The sequence below is a fragment of the Nicotiana attenuata genome, unplaced genomic scaffold, assembly GCF_001879085.1.
Source record: "Nicotiana attenuata strain UT unplaced genomic scaffold, NIATTr2, whole genome shotgun sequence".
Lineage (NCBI taxonomy): Eukaryota > Viridiplantae > Streptophyta > Magnoliopsida > Solanales > Solanaceae > Nicotiana > Nicotiana attenuata.
Window position 1 is genome coordinate 253,528 of NW_017670728.1, and position 22,353 is coordinate 275,880.

A 22,353-nucleotide genomic window follows, 5' to 3' on the forward strand; every position below is an offset into this window, starting at 1 on the left:
GATGTTGTCTGCCACGAAGGCGAGGGCACTGCCTCCTCATGTGACCAAACTCTCCGCACTCATAACAGCTGCCCGGTACTGGAGATGGGGACTGACGGGAACACCTCGCACCGGAGTGACTAGCAGATGCACTCGGCGCGGAAAAACCCTGAACTGATGGGGCATGAGATGAACTCTGAGCCGGGAGGGCGCTGAGTAAAGACTGACCCTGCTGGGGCCCATGATGACCACGGCCTGAAGATCCCCCACGATACTCTAGACGAACTGACTGAGCAGGCCTGAAAGAGCGACCTCTACCCTGCTGGGACTGGCCCCTCGAAGGAGCACCACTGTAACTGCCCGATCCACGAGGCCTCTTAGCCTCCCTCTCCTCTCGCTCTCTACGGCGAACTGACTCGATCTCACGAGCGATATCCACCACCTCCTCAAAAGTAGCACCTAGTACTCTCTCTCTAGTCATCAGAATACGGAGATGGTAGTTAAGGCCATCCACAAATCTCCTAATCCTCTCACGATCTGACGGAACCATCCAAGTAGCATGACGAGCCAGCTGGGAAAACCTCATCTCGTACTGAGTCACTGTCATATCTCCCTGTGTCAACCACTCAAACTGCCTACGCAGCTCCTCCCTACAGGACTGAGGTACATACTTCTCCAGAAAAAGAGCGGAGAATTGCTGCCAAGTCAGAGGTGCTGCACCGGCAGGCCTACGCCTCTCAAAGTCCTCCCACCAAGTAAGAGCAGCCCCCGTGAACTGAAAAGTAGTAAATGCCACACCACTCAACTCAAGGATCCCTACCGTAAGGAGCATACACTGACATCTGTCAAGAAAACCCTGGGCATCCTCGCCCTCAGCACCACCAAATGTTGGAGGCTGGAGTCTACCAAACCTCTCAAGACGACGCTGCTCATCATCTGGCATAGCTGGAACCACGAAGCCCTGAGCTGGTGCAACCTGCTGAGCTGGAGGTGCCTCTGGTGTCTGTAGTCCCTGCACTCCATGCGCAGGTGCGCGGGCAACGGGGGTCTGATTGCCTCTCCCGGTCTGTGAAGTAGCTGTTGCTGCGGTGGTGGCTGAAACTGCCTGAGCCAGGCCAGTACAGACCATTAATATCTGCGCCAAGGTCTCTTGAAGGCCCGGAATCACAATAGGCACGGCTGGTGCCTGAGCAGGTGCTGCTGAAGTATCCACAGCTGGAGCCTGATCCTGAGCTGGGGCAACTAACGGATCAGCAGGTGCTGCCCCGGCTGCTCTGCCTCTGCCACGACCACGACCACGGCCTCTGGCGGCCTCAGAAGGTGGCACTGGTGGTCGTCCGCCACGTCCGGTAGCTCGTGTTCTCACCATCTATGAGAGAATAGAATAGTAGAAGTTTAGTTTTCAGTTCAACAAAGCCGCACGACAAGAGTTTCAAGAATGTGAAGTTTTCCTAAAGGTTCTGCAGCCTCCCGAGGATAAGTACAGACGTCTCCGTACCGATCCACGAGACTCTACCAAACCGGCTCATGACTCGCGAGACCCAGTAACCTAGGCTCTGATACCAACTTGTCACGACCCCAACCCCGGTCGTGATGGCGCCCAACACATTGCTAGGCAAGCCCGACCAATTACATAACCTTGACCATTTATACCACTCATGAATTTATTTAACACAGGCAAATTACTAAGTCATAATACTGAATATCTGAAATAAAGTGCAAACATGCGAAAATCCCAAGTATAAATACTACTACACAGCCCGAGAATCCGGTGTCACAGGTCTGAGCCTCTAACATACGAGTGTCAACCTACTACATAATATTTTGAAGAAATGCGGAATAAAATAAATAGGATAGATGGGAAGATCAGGACTGCGGACGTCATGCAGCTACCTTGATGCTTCCGGATATGATGCTCGACAGAGAAAGTCTCACTCAGCCTCAGTGGGTGCACCTGAATCTGCACACGAGGTGCAGGGAGTAAAGTGAGTACTTCCAACTCAGTGAGTAATAAACATAAATAAAGACTGAGAATAAGAGATCCTGAATAGGCACACAGTAATTCTATAAATACAGCAACTTGAACCCAGCAGCATGAAATCTAGCAAAACAGTGAAAAACAATTATAGAAATATCACAGCAGATAAGAAAATAAATGACAATTAATAATATGCAATGCAACACATAGATCGGTACTCTCCAGTACCCGCTGCGGCGTGCAGCCCGCTCCATTTATTTAACGTCGACGACGCTCACTGCGGGTGTGCAGACTCCGGGAGGGGCCCCTTACGGCCCAAGCGCAATAATAAGCCATCTCGTGGCATCAACTGGGCCCTCGGCCTCATATCAATATCAATATCATACCGCTGCGGCGTGCAGCCCGATCCCATGCTCAGTCCAAAAATCACATAAGCCTCTCGGGCAAACCAAAATATAGAAATATTCAGCCCAAACTTCAGTTAAAAATATTAATTAAGTTTCAAGTTAAGAAAATGGGGCTGAGTTTGCAAAACAGTATTAAATACCAGGACTGAGTTCCATGATATGCAAAAATGGTAAGAAACTAGTAATAATAATCCCTGAAGGATTTAATCAATTGGCACGAAGCCCAAACATAGCAAAGAGCTCAGTTAAAAATGATAATAAATAAATTTCAGTCAAATACGCAGTATATTTATCTACCGGGACGGACCAAGTCACAATCCCCAACGGTGCTCTACCCCACGCTCGCTACCCGGCGTGCAAGTCACCTCAATATAGCACTACGATGTGCAAACACGGGGTTTCAAACCCTCAGAACAGCATTTACATCTATTACTCACCTCAAGCCGGCCAAAGTCCTAGCTCGCTATGCCCTTGCCTTTCGAATTGACCTCCTCGTGTACCGAATCTGATCAAAACCACAACGAATACATCACAATATGCTGATGGGACAATACCCAATCGAAAACAATCGAAAAACAGCTAAAATCTCGAAATTAGCAAAACCCGAGCCCCGGGCCCACTTCTCAAAAATTAGAAAATTTACCATCAACGGATTCCTTATCTCGCCACGAGTCTATACATATGAAGAACACCCAAATCGGAGTCCAAATGACCCCTCAAATCCCCATTTTTGCTCTCTTAAGTTTCAAGCCCTAACCACCATTTTTGACCTTTGATTCCTTAATTTTTCAGTCTTAATTCATGTATTTGTACCATAAAATCGTGTTTTAGACTCAGAAATTCTTACCTCAATGAAGTCCCTTGATTTCTCTCTTCCAACTCGCCCAAATTCTCCAAGTCCGAAGTGGAAATTATGAAACCCTTTGAAATTTCGCGAAGATGAAATTTAATAACACTGCTCAGACGTTTCCGCATCTGCGGCTCCACGGCCGCATCTGCGCCTCCCGCTTTTGCGGTTAATGCACCGCTTCTGCGGAAATATCCGCTTCTACGGTTGAATATGCGCTCCTGCGACTTTCGCTTCTGCGGACAAAAACTCGCATCTGCGAATCCCCCTTAACTGCTCAACTTCTGCATCTGCGGTCCTCCTGTCGCATCTGCGACTCCGCAGATGCGGTCTGCTACTTCGCACCTGCGATACCTGCCGCTTCTGCGGCTCATAACTCGCTTCTGCGGTCCCCTTTCCGCAGAAGCGAAAACACCAGAAGCAGCACAGGTTCTGCAACATTACAAGTCCAAAACTCCCCGCTAGCCATCCGAAAACACCCCGAGGCCCCCGGGACCTCAACTAAAAACACAAACATGATCCAACACCTTATTCAAACTTGCTCGAATCATCAAAACACCACAAATAACACCTAAACTATCAAATTGCATCAAATTCAAGCCTAAGTTCATCCAAGTTTCCGAAACTTGCATTCGATCAAAAGCCCAACCAAAACACCTCCGAATCAACTGAAATTTTGCACGCACATCCCAAATCACCTAACAAAGCTACTGCAACTTTCGGAATTCCATTCCGACCCTCGGATCAAATTCTCACCTATCCACCGGAATTCGCCAAAATACTAACTTCGCCAATTCAAGCCTAATTCTACACAGGACCTCCAAAATCAATTCCGATCACACTCCTAAGTCACAAATCATCCCCCGAAGCTAACCGGATCACCGGAATTTATATCTGATCCCTCTAACACATAAGTCAACGTCCGGTTGACTTTTCCAAAATAAACCTTCCTTAAAGAGACTAAGTGTCTCATTTCCTTCTAGAACTAATCCAAATCAATTCATTCACACCAAACACTGGTAATGAAGCATAAAGAAGTAGAAAACGGGGAAAACGGGGCGGTAACACACGTGACGACGGGTTGGGTCGTCAAAAGGCCGGCCGGGGAGAAGAGGAAGAAGCTTTCTTCTTTTGTGGGACGGTCTTGGAGGTTTTCGCCATTGATTCAGGTAGAAGGAAGCGGAAAGAGGTAAAATTTGATATTTTTGGTACTAACAAAGTTGACTCAATGGGTGGTGAAAGAGAAGAGATGGAGAGAGTAAAAAACTTAGAAAACTTGATGGAGGTGAAAGTAAAATTTTGATTCAACCAAAGAGCCTGTATTTATAGATTCACGGCGACGGTTCGGTGGTGCTAGTGGCCGGCCATCTATTGGCAAGCATTAATGGTTTGGGGAACTGTACCGATGGAACATTTTGGTCACCTCGATCGCTTACGTCACGAGGATGACATCATTATCAGGGTCTCTAGAAAATCTAGGCTCAAGTCGTTTCTTATCGTTTTACTCTAAGAAACGAGGGGACTATCTGTAAAAGGTAGAAATCGGGGCTACCCGATTTCATTCTTTGGCCAAGATAGGAATGTCACCTCAAAGAGCTAGGACGTCGAGTCCGGACCGAGGTCGACATCAATTGCGACCAGAAAGAGGCAGACTTCGAGTGGTATTGGCATAGCTTGATAACGGAAAAGGCGAGATATCCGCGATTGGTCGAGGATCGTGGCGTGAATCTCGGAACGGAACAATCTACAGCGGTTAATTAGATGTTAATATGGTTTCCTACTATAATTAGAAGTGTACCTTATTTAGGACTCCTATATTATATAAAGAGGGATCCCATTCATTTGTAAGGAGGATCATTATTCACTGATAAGAATTTATACACTCATTACTTTCTTGCTATTTCACTTACTGTTCATCAAAGTTGCTTTATCATTTACTATTCATACTATCCAAAATCGAGGTCGAGACCTGGCTAGCATACTGGTTTGATTTATTTTACTCTCTAATTTATTCTTTTATTTTCTTGTTTATCAATTGGTATTGGACGAAATCACATATCCTTAAAACCTGCAATATAAGTTTAATTGTTATCCGAATTTGAGGGTAAACACCATGCTTTTGTGTCACCTCAATCACTAACTTCGCCAGAAGTAGTAACAAATTAAGATGAAGGAATAAATAAGGATAATCCAGTTAAACCGTCCGTTTAATTAATATTTTCTTAAGATATGTACAAAAAGTAAACGTGACAAGTAAAAGAGAGCAGATGAGAAGTAATTAAGTCTGGACCTAACTTTAATTAATATGCCCACATGAATAAATACAAAGCATAACCTTGTTCCAAAGGAGAAGAGAAAAAAACTGAATGTAGGATCTTGAAGTCCAAGTCCACAACCTTTGTGTTAGTAATGGGTTCAGTTTATCATGTTTGAGCACACATCACATAATTCACAAACTACTTGGCCTTTAAGCTGACCAGAAGTTGACCACTACAGAGTTGACTAGGGGTCACTTGGTATACGGATTAAATTATCCAGGGATTATTCCCTAGATTAATTTATCCCACCTACGAAATGGGATAAAAAAAAAGTTTGATCGAATAACGTGGTATAAGATGAGATATTCAGCATTATACTTGGGACTACGTTTATACTATATTTGGTTGACGGTATAAATTTATCACGGAATAAATTTAATATTACACTTTATCCCACCTTATTTCCGCTTACCTTCCAGACCAATGCCTTTTGTACTACCACAATATGCTAGTTTGGCTTTTACATCTTTTATCATCAGAACTTTAACTGTTCAAAAGTTAAGCATATGAAATTGGGCATAGATTTCAGCTTAACCCTCAGATAATTAGCTGAATTCTTATACACTCTCTGATTTTTAAAATTGCTTTACAACTGTTACAGCTGCTTTCACCAAATTTTGAAGAAAAGTAGCCCAAATTTCATATCGCTTTGTCTCCTTTAAGTAGCCCAAACTTACCTGTTTACTTCTCCAAAATGCTCCTGTAAATTTGTATCTCTTTAATGTTTAATCTTGAATGTCTAGGAAATAGTACTTTACCATGCGATGAACTTGAATTGTTAACATAGTACTTCCTCCGTTCCCAATAAGTGATCAGTTTGCCTTGGGTACACCCATTAAGAAAATACTAAATTTTAGACAAGAATAGTTAGTGTGACTAAACTACCCTTAATTAAATATTGCAGAATAATTTAATGTGATGAGTAAAAGACTTTTTAAAAATACGTATATAAAGGTAATTTTGGAAAAACAAATTGAATTTTTTCTTGATTATATAAATGGACACTTACTTTGAACCACAATAAAAAGACAAATCGACAACTTATTGTGAATTAGAGAAAGTAGTTGACTAGTGGGTTGCTCATTCAATTACTTAATTTATTAGGAGGGTATGTGGCATTCTTTAGCCCCCATCTTCGTTCTTGATTAATGTCCCGAATTTGGTCATTACACTTGGTTGACAAAATGATGGTACTATAAAATGTACTCTTTGAGTTCATTTTTACTTGTCTATTATTGACTTTGCACATCCCTTAAGAAATACTTCCTCCGGTCCAAAATAAATGACTATTTGCCTTTTTATTTTGGTCCAAAAATAAGTATCCATTTATATAATCAAAAAAAATTCAATTTGTTTTTCAAAATACACTTATATATGTATCCTTAAAAAGTCTTTTACTCCTCACATTAAATTATGCTGCAATATTTAATTAAGGGTAGTTTAGTCACACTAACTATTTTTATCTAGAATTTAATATTTCTTTAATGGGTATGCTCAAGACAAATTAATCACTTATTGTGAACCCGAGGGAGTATCAATTTTCACGATACGGACTCGGAGATATATAGATATCAAAGCATGTGATAGAAGAGAGAAACAGTGAAAAGATACGTTTTTTCAATACATTTGGCATCTCTTAAAGTAGAATTGTAGCTAGTAAGTTGTCCGAAATTTCCTCAAAGTTTTCACCTTTCAGATGTAATAACTAAAGATATGTTATTTTTATAAAATAGTCAAAACAAGTGAGTATATCCAACGGCTATAAAACATCCGATACAACTCCAAATCAGTGACTGACAACTATCACACACATAGCTTTTAGCTTTCCTTGCTATAAATTAGTTGAGCCTTGCACTATCTCATAGTCTCAACTACTTCTTGAACTTGTCCACACTCTAATTTTCAAGAAAAAAAAACTAAAGTATATAATTTTCATGTACCCAAGAAGAAACACAGCCTCCTCAATTTTGGAGGTGTTTTCTTTAAATCCTTTGCCTTATCCAGTATTATTATTTTTAGCTGTGATTTTCATTTTTCTTGGTATTCAATGGTTTGTTTCATATGAAGAAGTGATGGAGGCTACTGAAGAAAGTTTTGGTTGGATACTTATGGCAGTGCCACTGGTGTTGTTATTTGCCGTCCGATGGTTGTCCACGGTGGACCCGCCAGATTGGTTTTCCGGAGGGTCGCCGTGGGACCGACGGCGGATGATGTATCAGCTGCCGTCGGAAGGAAGCTCGCCGTGGGGGGTGGCTGCTTTGATTGTGTTGTTACTAGTTTTGTTGCAGTACCAGTCTACTTTTCTTGATATGTGGTTCTTATAGTTGTTCTAATTACAAGAGGAATTAAGGATGTGTAAGTTGTATATATGTAACTAATTGTAATTCAACTTCTCTCACTTTTATGTGAAATCATTTTCCTTTACTATTATCTGAGTTCTTAACTGCTTTTCACAATTTTAACCATGATTACGACAATATTATCAATTATTATTACTAATTTTTTTGTTTAACCATTTGATATCTGGGATTTATTGACTCGACTAATTTAGATTAGGATCGTTTAGAATATATGTAAAGTGTTCTCTGATTTAATTTCTCTATTCTCAATGCTCTAACTCTAAATCTTGATTTAGTTTGCTAATATTATTATCCAAATTAACACTTTATAGTTTCTTAATAAATTTACCAATTTCTAGTTTTTAACTTTCCAACCAAACATTTTACAAAAAAGTATTTCTGAAAAAACATTTTTACAAGAATGACTGTCATCAAACCAAATACATTATGAGTCCCTCAAAAAATTTGGTGGAGTGCACTAGAGCTAAAGGTAAAAGTTGATTGCCATTTGGTGGTGGTGTAGTAGAGCTAAATGTAAGGTTGATTGTCCTACTTTTTCATTTATTACTTGATTGGTTTGTTAGTGTTTTGAATGGGCCATCAATCTTGATGGTAGGGTAGAGCAGAAAGATAGAATGATTACTTGTAGACTTGTAGTGGTTCTCTCCTTTATTTGGTGTGGTCTTTTTTAAGTTTTATATTCATTGATGATCATAAGTTTTAATAGATTTTTGTGGTTTAATTCTTCTTTGGACCCAGCACATAGCAGGTAGAGGCGGATTTGGCGGGGCGGAAGGGGTTCATCCGAATCCCCTTTGTCGAAAAATTACACGGTATATATAAGGCAAAATTTGATTTTTTACCTCTATATATTAAGTTTTGAACCACCTTAATACAGCAAAAAATGTAGCTTAGTGGTTAAGGGGTTTCAAAATTTTTCTAAGGTCATAGGTTCAATTCTCACTAATTACAATGTTTTTTAACTTTTTTTTGAACCCCTTCGTGGAGATCCTACCTCTTCTACTAATAGAAGGGGCTTAATGCTGCCCTTTTCATTCATTGATGATTGATGAACAACTGGCCCAAATAAGTAAAGATAAAAGTCGATTCAAATTTTAAGCAAAAAATTGATGAGTTTGTTGAGTCACGTCATTCTCTTCTGGACGAGAAATAAGAGCCTGTTTGGATATAAGAATTTTTTCACCTTTTTTTTGAATTTTTTTTTTTTTAAAATTAGCATTTGGTCATAAAAATTCCAATTTTCATTTGAAGATTTGGAATTTTTCAAAAATTTGAAAAACTCCAAAAAGCTATTTTTAAAATTTTCACTCAGATCACTCACAAAATTTCAAAACAACTCAACATTTTATTCATGTCCAAACACAACTCTAATTTTCAAATACCATTTTCACTTAGAATTTTTTTTTCACTTTTTTGGGAATTTTACAATTCTTATGTCCAAACGCCCACCAAGTTGGTTAGCCTTGTGAATTTCATATAGAGCATTGCATAATTTTTTCATTTTTGGGGGAGAGGGTGGTGAGACATAATTCTGCAATTAATGACATAAGCGGTTCTGGTACATTTGGTTTAAAAAAGTGTACACAAAACTTCTACTTAAACAAATTGGAGGTCATTTCGTTGGTTTTAAGCTCTTAATTAGCGAGTAATTAAAGGGAAAATAGATTCATCTAGAGTTGTCATTTCTGAGGTTTTAAGCTTTTGTCATGTTTCCCAATATTTCCCTTTTTTTTTTAGTCAAACTGAAATGAAATAGATTTCACCATAATTGGTTTCCACATTGAAATATTACGGATTGGAATTATAGAAATCATGAAGGATACGAAATCTTTAGGGCAATTATTGGTGCCAAAGACCTCTGTTAATTCTGAAAGTGACTTATGAGGTCTGATATCAATCCGATAAATGCTCAACAATTTGATTATTCAGTATCGCAACTGCGAATACTAATGGTACCCAAAAGTTGAAAATAAAAATGAAAACAAGCTCTTCGTTTTGTTATATTTTCTTGTTATTATCAAACAATTCATATAGCCAGATAATGAGACACATCCCTAGTATTTATTTTTATATATGTTGCTACTGACTTTAAGCTTACATTCTTTGTACTTCGGTAGTGGTCCCCTGAAATTAAGCTGAGTAGTGGGATACACTGTTCATTACCAAATTATCATATGTTGGGGTTGGCTAAACTTATGGTACAGGTACTTCACTCCATACTTCTTTAAGTTTGACTCCTTCAATGGATAAAAGCCAAGGGAAAGAAATGCAGTATAGCGTGTGTCAGAAGACTATAATATATATCCGTCATATTCTAGTTAGACCTACTATATTATAAGGGATAGAGTGCTGGCCGGTTAAGAATTTTCATGTCTAGAAGATGAAAGTAGCCAAAATGAGGATGTTAAAGTGGATGTATGGGCATACCTGCAGGTTAGATAAGAATAGGAATAAAGTTATTAGGGATAACGTGGGAGTGATCCCGTAGAGGATAAGATGCGAGAGGCGAGATTGAGATGATTCGGGCATGTTAAGAGGAGAAGCATAGAAGTCCCAGTTAGAAGGTGTGAGAGGTTAGTCTTGGAGGGTATCAGAAGGGGTAGAGGTAGACCTAAGAAGTCTTAGGAAAGAGGTGATTCGGCGGGACATGGTGCAACTGGAAATCACTGAGGACATGACCCTTGATAGGAGGGCGTGGAGATTGAAGATTAGGGTAGAGAGTTAGCATGTAATCGAACGCTTCCCTTTGTCTTCTCAGTTCACTAGCATTAGTATTAGTATGATATCTTTTTATTCATAGATTGCTACTACTACCTAGAGTTTAACTAGCTTCGGTCTTATTTTTATCTTCTTGTTGTTCTTACTTGTTACCATTACTCCTTTTCATCCTTTCTCCAGCCGAGTTACTATCTGAAACCTCTACACTTTCTAGGTAGGAGTAAGGTTGCATATACCTTGCCCTCCCCAAACCCCATTTATAGCAACTCACAGGATTTGTTGTTGTCGTCGTAGTAGTCTGAAATCATTGACTTTGCTTTCGCTTGCACAATCCCTAGTTATCAATTGAAGGGTATTGTGGGTAAATTCGTTCTTAAAATAAAGTTATATACAATAAAGGGAGAAAATTTTATTTACAGAACATAATTAATTGTTAGAAACTTCAAATAAAAGAGGTGAATCCTTTGATTTTATCTTCAGGAAGAGTTTGATCCCAGGGGTTTTGGTCTTGGGCAAACAAAAACTGATTTTCTTTTAATAGTGAATATGGTTAGAATTGATTTGCAAAGAATGGTCTTGTTACTTGTCCCACCGTGCTTATATGCAACAGTAATTATTTTCTAAACATGGTTCGTATCTCATGTTGGTAGAATGTCCGAGTGTCCTTTTTCCTTCATTTTGGGAAAGGAGAAGGGCTGAGTAACGTCAAATATATATGTGTATATGATTTCAAGTATCATGTAGCAAGCAGTACAAGCCCTGCCCAATACAAGCAGCCTAAAACTAAGCTCATTATTTTGCTAGTACAGCTCTTTATCAAAGAGATGGATGTAAAGCATGTTACACTGGCAGGAAGAGATGGAAAGACATCAAAATTCCGATTGACAAAACTGAACAATTTAGTTTATTGTCAAGTGTTCCTCGACGTTTATTTCCCATGATCAACCTCACGACAAATGATCAAGCAGCCACCTTCTTAGAAGTCACAGAATTAATAATGGTAGCAAACTCAGGACCCTGCAATGAAGAATATCAAGTATCATTCATGGTGTACCAACCAGCTTAAGGTTAACAAGGAGGTTTTACACAGACACAACTTAGCATCTCCAGACAGCTAATCATGTCATAAAGGCTACCATCTAAACATAACAGTCTATCTAGAACTATAAACATAAAAAGCATCAGATTAACATTTTGGTCCAAGAAAAACTAAAAAATGTGGATGAGCAGTGTTATCAAAGGTGAAAAGCGCAAAAAAAGCTCTAAGGCCCGTTGGGGCTTTAAGCGCAAAGCGCAAATAAAGCGTGGGCTTTAAGGAAAAAAGGCGCAATTGGAGAAAAGGTAAAAATATGTATATGTAGTCCAAGACCAATAATTATAAGCATGAATAACAAATACATGGATAAAAAAATTGGAAAAAAAATTACGATAAAGTAAAATATCAATTGTTTAGTGTCGCCATTTCAGGATTACATTCATTGGCAAGGAAAAGTATGCTTAGAGCCTTGATGCGACATTGAAGCGCCCGTAAAGCGAGGCGAAGCGCTCAACATGTTTTGAGCCTTGCTTCAGGGCTTAAGCGCGCTTTAAGCGCACCTTTGATAACAATGGTAGATGAGCACTGATGATGTTCAGTAGAGCCCAAGGAATTGAAGAAATGCAGCTAGACTAGTAAGATTCACATATTAGCAATAATTGGATTACCTTTAAGGAAGCACCTCCAACTAGAAAACCGTCTATATCTTCTTTCTTTGCAAGGTCAGATGAGTTGCTTCCGTTCACAGAGCCTGTCAACAATGTTTCAGGTTTTAGGAACCCCGGCAACCAAGCCAATGACACTGACATGTGATATATTAACATTTGAGGTGACGAAAAGAGTAATAAGCACAACCAAAGCCCTTCTAATAAAAAAGATAGGTTCTTCGGATTTAACAAGCATTCTGCTGATTTTCTCAAAAAACAAACATCTAAAACAAAAGAAAGGGAAATCTGTTGGCTGTAGAGCACTATTTGCCATTGATTCAGCAAAGCAAGTGGTTTTCCTTTTGAACTTCTAACAACGAGGCATGTTACACCAGTGAATAGGGGAAACCTTTACAATGTCTAATTGACATATGAATGCAATTCAACCTTAACAACTCATGCAGTCATGTGAATAAAACTAAAATACCTCCATATATAATGCGTGTTTTAGAAGCAACTTCTGCTGAAACATTCTTAGTAAGCCAATCGCGAACAGCTGCATGTACCTCCTGAGCCTGCTCGGGCGAGGCAACTTTACCAGTTCCAATAGCCCAGACAGGCTCATATGCAATGACAACACTATCCCAACTTGGTAAAGCGTCTGTGCAGTAAAAAAACAACAATTAAACAGATGTGAAGGAGTAAAGTTTTTGACTGTAATGTGTTTACATCAGATAAACTCATTAAAGCAGGTTACCATATGGATATCCCATCTCTGCTCCCAGCAAGTACTTTTTGCTTTTATAACAATTATATCTACTAATTTCATGTGTATATAGAAAAATGTTTCAATATTAATCAGCAAAACTTGCCTGCAAAAGCCTTCAATTGCTGGAAACAGACATCAAAAGTTTTTCCCGCTTCTCTTTCTTGCAACAGCTCTCCAATACAGGCTATAACACCAACACCTTGGCTCAAAGCATAAGCAGCCTTCTTGCCGATAAACTGCATGAGAATGGTTCAGTCAAGTCCTTAATAAGCAGTCCTAACTCACAATCAGGCATCATCAAAGACGTCGCTAATGCTTACTTTCTTCCACTTGTGATCAAAATTCTTATGTTCTATAAATTCACAAATCAAAAATTCCAGAGAACACTTACTTCATCATTTTCTCCAATTACATGTCTCCTCTCCGAATGACCAAGAATGACCCACTTGCAGCCAAGATCTTTCAACTGTTCTACGCTGCAAATGGAAAATAAACATCATGGAGTGGAGAACAACATAACCAGGATAACAGTAGCGAACTCAAAGCAGATCAATTTCAATAGTTTTGCGGGCAAATGCAGTAAACGATGACGAAATAACGGTTTCAGTTTCCCTTCATTTTTTTGTTATATATTTAGTATGACGGTGGTGTCCAAGCCAACTGGTGCACACATTGACTATTCCACCACGTACCTGCTATATCCCATGTAACTTTGTACATCAAGGCTTAGGCAGATGGGAAGAAATCACCTAAATCAATTGCCCGTAATTAAGCTACTGAATGAGCCCTCTTAACAAGAGACACTGTCCAATATAAATTACTTATCCAAGTATATTCTGGTCTGAACCTACAGAAGTTGGGAAGACTACAACTTAAACTAATCTTAAGAGTCTATCGGAATCAAGGTTTCTCAAATAACATAACAACATCAGATACCAACACTGTTAATCAATCCAGCCATTAGATAGAATAAATTTAGTCATAAGCTTGGGGAAATGGAATTTTACCTGATTTCACCCGTGAAAGCTCCACCTTTTCCAGTCCAACAATTCTGGGCAGAAACCTCAATCCTGTCGGTGAGTGAGTTCTTTACTTGATCAATGTACAGAAATGGAGGTGCTACAACCACATCTGGAAATTTTCCAAAAGTAGATTCTTGCATTAACATCTAAGGTAGATAGGTATTAGCTGTTAAGATGCTACAAAAAATTAATCGCATTGAAACCAAATTGGCTGATGAAGACAAGGAAACAACAACAACAACGACGACCTAGTAAAATCCCACTAGTGAGATCAGGGGAGGGTTGTGTGTACGCAGGCCTTACCCCTACCCAGAGGAGTAGAGAGGCTGTTTCCGAAAGACCCTCGGCTCAAGAAGACAAAAAGAGACAATATCAATACCACCAACAGATACCACAGGAATAATAACAGCATCATAAAGACCAGAAAATAGATGAAAAGCAAAAGTGATAGCCAGCAAATAGACCCAGCACCATGAAAAACGAAAGAGTAGTGAGACACAACATTAACCGCTAGCAGTCTAAGACAAAAATCCTATCAGACTAGCCTCACATAGGTACGAAGTAGAAATAGACTCAACTACCTCCTAACCTACAACCCTAATACTTAACCTCCACAGCTTCCTATCAAGGGCCATGTCCTCGGAAATCTAAAGAAGAAGACAAGGGAAAAGAAAGAAAAAATAGTGAGGAAAGGTGTCCACTCTATGTGTGAATATGACAAAGTGTAGCAACTACAAGGAAGATTCTGAAAGGAGTTGCCAATCTGTGTCCCAGGAAGCTCAACCAACTTTAGACTGTAGGAGAATCCAATTATCCCACGGTCATTGACAAAAAAACATTTACTTTGGTACTACAGGATAAAAACGGGTAGTAACGCAAGAATAGACAAACCGAATGAGAGCAGGAAAATAACTTCTCTAAGATGCAGCAGACGTACAAATAAGAACTAAAAGAAACTCCCTAGTAGGATTATCATCTCTTGTGTCTTTGTCAAGCTTTCTCCTACATAATTCAAGCAAGTTCTTTTAATAGGTGAGTTTCTAGGTGTAATGCCACAAGACATGTTTGTTTCAGAACAAACAGCTGCAATATAATATCGTAAAATAGGACAGAGAACATGGAAGAGGAAATGATATCACGGAAAGTGCACAGTAGGCTTGTAAAATCATAATTATCAATGATAAACAAGGGTAAGGGCATTGTGTTGACATTCCAAATTGCAAACCTACATAATTCACATTAAAGGTTTGCACTTATCTTCTTTACACAACCTTTAACATTTCCTGATTACATATCTATGCAAACATATAAAGTGGCAGTGTCATCTCAGTATTCTTGAGAACAACACAGATATCATCTTGTACTGGAAATCTGAATGAGCATGGCAATGAACTATTACCAAACTAAGATTGAGAAGCCCAAGGTCAAATGCCCTGGCAACTATTATATGATCATAGAGATTATTTAAGCATTTCTCTAATCAAAAGCTGGATTGGACACAGAGACAGTTTGCCAGCTTCCTAGAAATGTTAGCGTATGCAAATACATTTTCATAAGTAATACGACAGCAAGTTAGAAGAACTCACCAACATCAGACTCGAGCTGAGCACTGTTCAAATCAGAGACAAGCTTGCTTATGGAATCCTTTGTCCCATTCTGGTAGAAACATTAATGAATGTAAAGAACACGAAAGACACATGAAAGTTAATCCAAAGACTAGGGAACAAAGAAGTGATACTTACACATTTCCAATTTCCACCAACAAAGAACTGCAAGCAAGGAGACAAGATTAGAACCCAATAGGAAAAAGGCATATAATTTAAACACGTTCAGTATTAGTTTTCTCTTTTTGATAAATACAACAAGTTTATTTATTTATTTTTATAATCCTAGCGTGAGAATCAGTTAGGGCACACCTCGACTAATTACACATGGTACAGGGTAACTCTATCCAACAAGATTGAACAGGTGGGAAGAGTACAGCCACTTTAATTTTTTCCTTAAGTCAGTATTTAATTTAATTTTTTTCTTAAATCAGTTTATGCTTTACAAAACCAATAAGTTAACAAACCAATGATAGATCTAAAAATGTACTCTTCCATCCTAAGAAACACACACACAACATTACCATGCGAAATCAAACAGTTAAAGGAGGAAAAAAAGTTACCTTGCCGGAGCCGGCCATAGTGACGACAGCCCTACAACCTTTTTGGGCTGAAGAAAGGCGGAGTTGAGAGTCCACGTTATGGAAAAAAGCTTGAGAAGTGGAGAAGGAAACAGAGTTTTCAAGCTTGGAGAAAGATTTACGGAGGCCAGAAAATTGTGGGCATGAAATGGAAGTGGCAGATTTTGGGCCGGACATTTGAGAAGCTAGAGATGTTGATGCTACCGCCATTTTCTAGGGCCTTTTCTGGACAACAACAGCTACTGATATTGTACTGTTTTAGCGGCAGCTTCTTCTGCTACTTCTTCTGCGTCTTAACAAAGGTGCCGGTGTTCCCAATATCTATTTATCTAATCACTTTGTCTGGTGCACGCTCCTGTTTCGGAGCGTGGAAAACACGTTCCAACCCAATTTCTGTTTACTAGTAATAAAACATATTTGGTGAGCTTTTTCTTTTGTTTCTCATTAGGGTTGGTGAGGAACTAATGATGATTTGGAAAAAAAAAAGATATGAAAAAGAAAAAAGATTACTACTAATTACTAATACTAGTACTCAATTTGCATCTAGTGCGGAGATATATTAAATACCCCCTCTGTTCTAATTTGTGTGAACTTGTTCGATTAGGCGCGGGGTTTAAAAGAATGAAGACTTTTGAAATTTATGGTGCTAAACAATCAAAAAGGGGTCCAAAGTATTTGTGTGATTGTAAAAGCTTTTCATTAATGGTAAAATTGTAAGTTTAAGCTAAATTATTTTCAAATTTAGAAAGGACTCATTTTTTTGGAATTGACCAAAAAGAAATAGATTCACGTCGGAACGGAGGGAGTATTAATTAGAATATCACGTTCTAGATATCAAATTCAATATTTTCAGATTATAGTACTGTAAACACTTGAAAAAGCTATTGAAGACAACAATATGATTGTTTATTTATTTTTGGTACAATGCACTAATTCCTAGAAGAAGAAAAAGTACTGAGTCTAGTTATTTTTTCGCTTCAAATATCCTAAAGAATCACTAATAATTTCTACTTACCGTTCATTCATTTGCTCAAACTTCTAACTTATCAATTACTAATAGGAGTGTCTTACGACTTCCATAAATGTTATGCCATTTATTCTATAGTTCACGTATACTAATTATATTTTTACCAAGAATCAAGCGTTCCATATATTTCACTCATTAGCTAATTCAACACAAGAATCTGATGAATTTGGTGAATTGACAAATCGACAAGGGTTAGTTGAAAGTGAAGCCTTTCACATGATTTGCACTTATGAACTGGAGGTGAATTTGAATTAATCGAACTTGTCAAATATCGAATACTGAATGATAAAAAAAATAAAAAATAAAAATAAAACTCTGCACTTGGGATGTGAAATCCAATCCCGCACAATGGGCAGTAGCCTTATATTTGCCGGAAGGAGATCAACCTACTAACCCGTTTGGCCAAGCTTCTAAAATAAGCTTATTTTGATAACTGCTTTTCTCAAAAGTACTTTTAAAAAAAAGTATTTTTGATGAGAAGTAGTTAGTGTTTGGCTAATTAATTAGAAAAACACTTTTGAACAGTAATTAGTGTTTGGCCAAGCTTTTGAAAACTGCTTCTAAGTGTATTTTTCTCAAAAGTGCTTCTCAGAAAAGTGCTTTTGGAGAGAAGCTACTTTTTTCTGCTTCTCCAAAACTGCTTCTGCTTCTCCTTAAAAGTTGTTTTCCTTCCAAAAGTTTGGCCAAACACCTCAATTTTTGACCAAAAGTGTTTTTGACCAAAAACAGCACTTTTGGCCCAAAAAAAAAACTTGGCGAAACAGGCTATACACTTGAGCTCGTGCTTCTGGTGTCACAATGCGGAGGTTAAAACTTAAAAATGACACCAAACAGAAAGCCGTCGTTATCTATGCCTAACCACAAATTGACGGGCGGATTCTCCGTGATAAGTCATTAACTTTTTTTTTCTTTTTCTCATGGATATTTTTTCCATGGTTCGGATAATACCAAACTTACTCAATTATTGCCACGTGTTAGTGTCTCTATGGTAGCAACCTAGCAAAGAAAAGACCTCTTATCTATCCCCCCTCTGGTTCGTTTAGCAACTCATACGCAGCCCACGTCCATTAGCAACTAGTAGGTGAATTCAAAATAACTAGAGTTGAAACCAGCTTAATTATCACTAACTTTACCACCCAATTAGCAATGGAATAATGTAAAGGTGTTAACAAGGCACATTATTGACGACACAGCACGAGTAAACTAATTGTGTGTGCATCTCCAAGCCTCCAACAGAAGCACCAGATACTTTGGGACAGTTTTACAGGCCACTGTGAAAAAAAAACTTGCATAAAATGATAAAAGAAGTATGTTTTCCCTTGACAGCAAAAACTGCCAGCAATAGTGAAAGATCTCATACAATCAAATGGCAGTTCAGATAAACCCAATGATGAATCCTTCACATTTGCAGGAAACTAGGGATCTTTCGTACTGATCATAACGGGAAATATATTTTATACTTCTATTGTCCGTTGTGGCCTTTAAGTATGCGGTTAACTGAAAATTCCAGAGAACTTGGCAAGTCTTGACGTGAGATCTTAATTCAAAGACATACCTCAGTCAAACTTATTTCCCAAAATTCAGAATTTAATAACATTCACACTCGGAAAGGATACAGGTTAGAGGTGTAAAGATTAGGTATGCGAGGCGAAGAATGATGGTGAATGTTATGGCATTATGTAACACCAGTACTTTCATGGACAGGAGAGCTAGATTTCCCTTGCATTCTATATTATTTTCCAGAGTCAACAGCTTTAGCCTCCATGTCACAACCCGCTTAGAATTGTTAGGGAAATACAAAGACAAATATCCAAATTCAGAACCCATTGCACCAGCAACAGCTTCCTGACTCAGTATTGTAAACCTTTTGACAAAACAGATGGAGCAGACCAAAGGAGAAGTAATAAAAATGGTAATAACCTGATTCCTACTCTGTCCCAAATGTCAATCATCTGTCTTTGTTCCCCTAACTACACTATTTGAAGAAATGGCCTGTACACTATGGGATGACGAACATCTACTTGACGAACTTCCATCTGTGAGGCTGTTATCCTTCTTTGACATCTTTTTGGATTTCCTTTGTCCAGATGAATGGTCCTGCAAAATTTGCAAGCATGTCATGATGGTATATTTAATTTGCCAAAGTGCCTTTAGGCCATCGAAGATTCCCTGTTTTCCTCTTTTATTGAATTCTCTTTCACCAGCAATAGATTAAGAAAAGAAAGCTTGAAGGATGACGGTTATCATTATAATGGAGAAAGTAAAATCTATGCTTAATGGGCTAGTTGAAGTATATTTTAGTGAAGTAGTTTTGTAGAAATGAAATTGAGGCAACTCAAGAGTAAAATAAGAGTAGTTGAATAGCTTGATAGATTTCCTTAGTTCATTGTATGCGCAGGAAAGGAACTGAGTTTTTGCATTTCGTAATTTACATATCACAGCAGCTACTTGGTGCCAGTTACCACAAGTAATAAAATATTTGGCCATCTAAGAAACAGGTCAAATAAATTGGGATTCCTTAAAGGGAAAGTAGGCCAAGTAAATCAGCAGTCCTAACTAACCTGATCAGATGCAGATCCAGGTGTCTTAAGCTCTAAATCTGTTGCCACTTCATTGGAATCTTCACTTTTCTCAATCCTGCTCTCTCCCTGATCTGATGACTTGTTTCTAGAGTCTTGTCTGGTCATACTACCAGGTGGGATTATTGAAGACATATACTGAGCCGATTGCTGTTCAATTAACGTATTGGGAGTCATGTATTGAACAAAAGATGAACAGGGGTTTGGAACAACTGCAGGATTTTGATTGCTGAAGAAAGGATAGGGCTGCAGAGATGGATGCATTGGAACTGGTCCAGCTGGAACCGGAACAGGCATCGGATACGAATATGAAGGTGGATGCATGACCATGGAATGATCCATCCCGGCCCATGGATACATAGTCCTTACTCTTTGTTGATATTGGGCATTAAGGCTCTCAATATCAGATTTAAGAGATGCCTTCTCTTCTCTAAGATCATTCTTCTCCTGGGTCAACTGCTTGAGGAAAAAGAAAAAATAAGAACTTCTATGGCTATGAAATGAGAGAGAAGAACATTACTTTCAGAAAGTGTCAAGAGATCACCTCACGGCTTTCATCAGTAAGTGCAGCATACTCAGATTTTAGTCTGCTGACCTGAGCAGTCAAATCCTTTAGCATTTGAACGGTATCACTAAGGATGGATGCTTTGTCATTTTTAGGCCTATCAGGATCTGTGTATCAAATCTTTGAATGAATAAGACATGGTTAAACCTATTTTTCCGTAAAGCCTATCTGTTTTATCCTAAAAGAATGTATATATATAGATTGTGCACAAAAACTAACTCTAAGGGGTCGTTTGATTACCGGGATAAGAATATTAATCCCGGTATAAAATTTGGGGCTTATAGTATCCCATGTTTGGTTGTGGGTATTAGCTAATACTCATATAGATTTTATACAAAAATGGTGGTATTAGCTATCCCGTATAAGAGGTGGAATAGATAATCTCATGAGATATCCCAAAATTTTAATCCCATGGGATATCCCACAACTGAAACAAACGACCCCTAAGGGGTCATTTCTTTTTCTTTCTTCCATCAGACTCTAAGGGGTCATTTGGTACTCCATTTAAAGATTGTGTTGGGCATTGTATTAGATATTCCGGTGTTTCGTGCGCCCTTTGGCACTCTGTATTAACAATTGGCGTACTAAAAAACATCATACTCTGTATTATCCAATACCAATGAACAGGTGGTGCTGTTAATATGCAGCATAAGGACTTCAAATGACTTTAACCCCCTTACAATTGAAAGAGAGAAATATAAGGCTAAATTTGAGACAAGAATAAGGTAATCAAATGGCAAAAACATAGTATCTGAACCACATTTTTGCATAATCAACCAAAAGCTTGACTATAATCCTAGTGCTTCTCATTTCATAATTCATGTATTATTAATCCTTCTATTACAATTTAGCATCATATTATCTTATCAGCATACAAAATGAAGCCTACAGTAAATTTAATAAAAACATTGACTCTTCAAATTTCAGGATATGATTAACCCATTCGCAGAATCAAATACAACTCCCGAAATCAAATGCTATCCCTACTCAAAAGAGGCAAGCGCCTATACTGAGTTGATCTGGCAAGATGTATAATTTATGGTAATTTGCACTATCCAATTGTAAACGTAATCTTTAAAACTAAAACATAAAAAAATACAAAAACAAGAAGAACATTAAAGGTCAATGTGCAGCTGCAACAAGAAAGTATAACATGCCTCAATGAGGTAAAATAACATGCAGCAGTCAAATGAGCCGATGGGCTCAGAGAAAACAAAATGTAGCAAGAACTTAGTAGTTCAACCAAAGATTTGCTAATTTACCAAGAGTCTTTCCTAATTCCATGAACTGCTCGTTTAAGCGGTCCCTCCTTAATTTTTCTCGATCTGCCTTCTGCACTTTTCTTGCAGTCAGAGAGTCTTTGAGTTCTGCTTCTGGCTGTTGTTTAGTGCTGTACATAAAGAAGAATTAGTAAAACAAGTTAGTTCACGAGAATTACAATGAAGTCATATTAAAAAGACATATTTATTTCTCTAATATGACCAAGGAAAAGGAAATATAAGAAAATCTCCAGTACCATATTTGTGCACATTTGTTCTGTCAATACTCATAAAACAGTTACGTTTAGTACCGTGCCTAAGAATGGCCAAACATAGTTCAACGTGAATACCTGATACCTCTCACCAATACAAGTACCGAGTAACTCCGGCAACCAATACTAAAGCACATGAGAAGAAATAACCTACTGATTTTGCCCCGCTGAGATTTGAACTTGAAGACCTCATGGTTGTTCCTCCACTTTATTGACCACTAGGCCACACCTGAGTCGTGACTCTTGTTTACGACTTCCTATGAGTTTTTTTTTTCTCTTCGTAAAGAAGAATTGCAGACTCCCTTAGCACCAACCTGGTGCTAAGGTGCTAAGTTTTTGCATTTTCAATACATAATCTACTTACCTTCTCAAAAAAACACTTTCT

General features: G+C 38.5%; 3 protein-coding genes across 3 annotated transcripts in view; 1 reads left to right on the forward strand and 2 right to left on the reverse strand.

The window, feature by feature from the left end:
- The first annotated feature begins 7,343 nt into the window (after positions 1 to 7,343).
- On the forward strand, positions 7,344 to 7,959 carry LOC109242717. Its single transcript, XM_019409564.1, has one exon. It carries the CDS (start codon positions 7,464 to 7,466, stop codon positions 7,851 to 7,853), a length of 390 nt encoding a protein of 129 aa, XP_019265109.1. The 5' UTR covers positions 7,344 to 7,463; the 3' UTR covers positions 7,854 to 7,959.
- Positions 7,960 to 11,303: 3,344 nt separating this feature from the next.
- On the reverse strand, positions 11,304 to 16,570 carry LOC109242724 (triosephosphate isomerase, chloroplastic-like). Its single transcript, XM_019409574.1, has 9 exons — positions 16,249 to 16,570; positions 15,824 to 15,850; positions 15,668 to 15,737; positions 14,067 to 14,190; positions 13,451 to 13,535; positions 13,163 to 13,295; positions 12,778 to 12,951; positions 12,312 to 12,394; positions 11,304 to 11,624 (listed from the first exon to the last, which is right to left on the reverse strand). The coding sequence occupies exons 1-9, from the start codon at positions 16,474 to 16,476 to the stop codon at positions 11,568 to 11,570; spliced, it is 981 nt and encodes a 326-aa protein (XP_019265119.1). The 5' UTR covers positions 16,477 to 16,570; the 3' UTR covers positions 11,304 to 11,567.
- A 1,997-nt stretch (positions 16,571 to 18,567) lies between these two features.
- LOC109242725 (transcription factor bHLH121-like) overlaps positions 18,568 to 22,353 on the reverse strand; it is a 4,722-nt gene continuing 936 nt past the window's right edge. Inside the window, exons 2-5 of the mRNA XM_019409575.1 lie at positions 21,700 to 21,827; positions 20,417 to 20,544; positions 19,855 to 20,328; positions 18,568 to 19,390 (exon numbers count right to left, since the gene is read on the reverse strand). Of these exons, the coding sequence (XP_019265120.1) occupies positions 19,238 to 19,390; positions 19,855 to 20,328; positions 20,417 to 20,544; positions 21,700 to 21,827 (883 nt within the window). The 3' untranslated portion in view covers positions 18,568 to 19,237. The remainder of the gene's footprint in view (positions 19,391 to 19,854; positions 20,329 to 20,416; positions 20,545 to 21,699; positions 21,828 to 22,353) is intronic.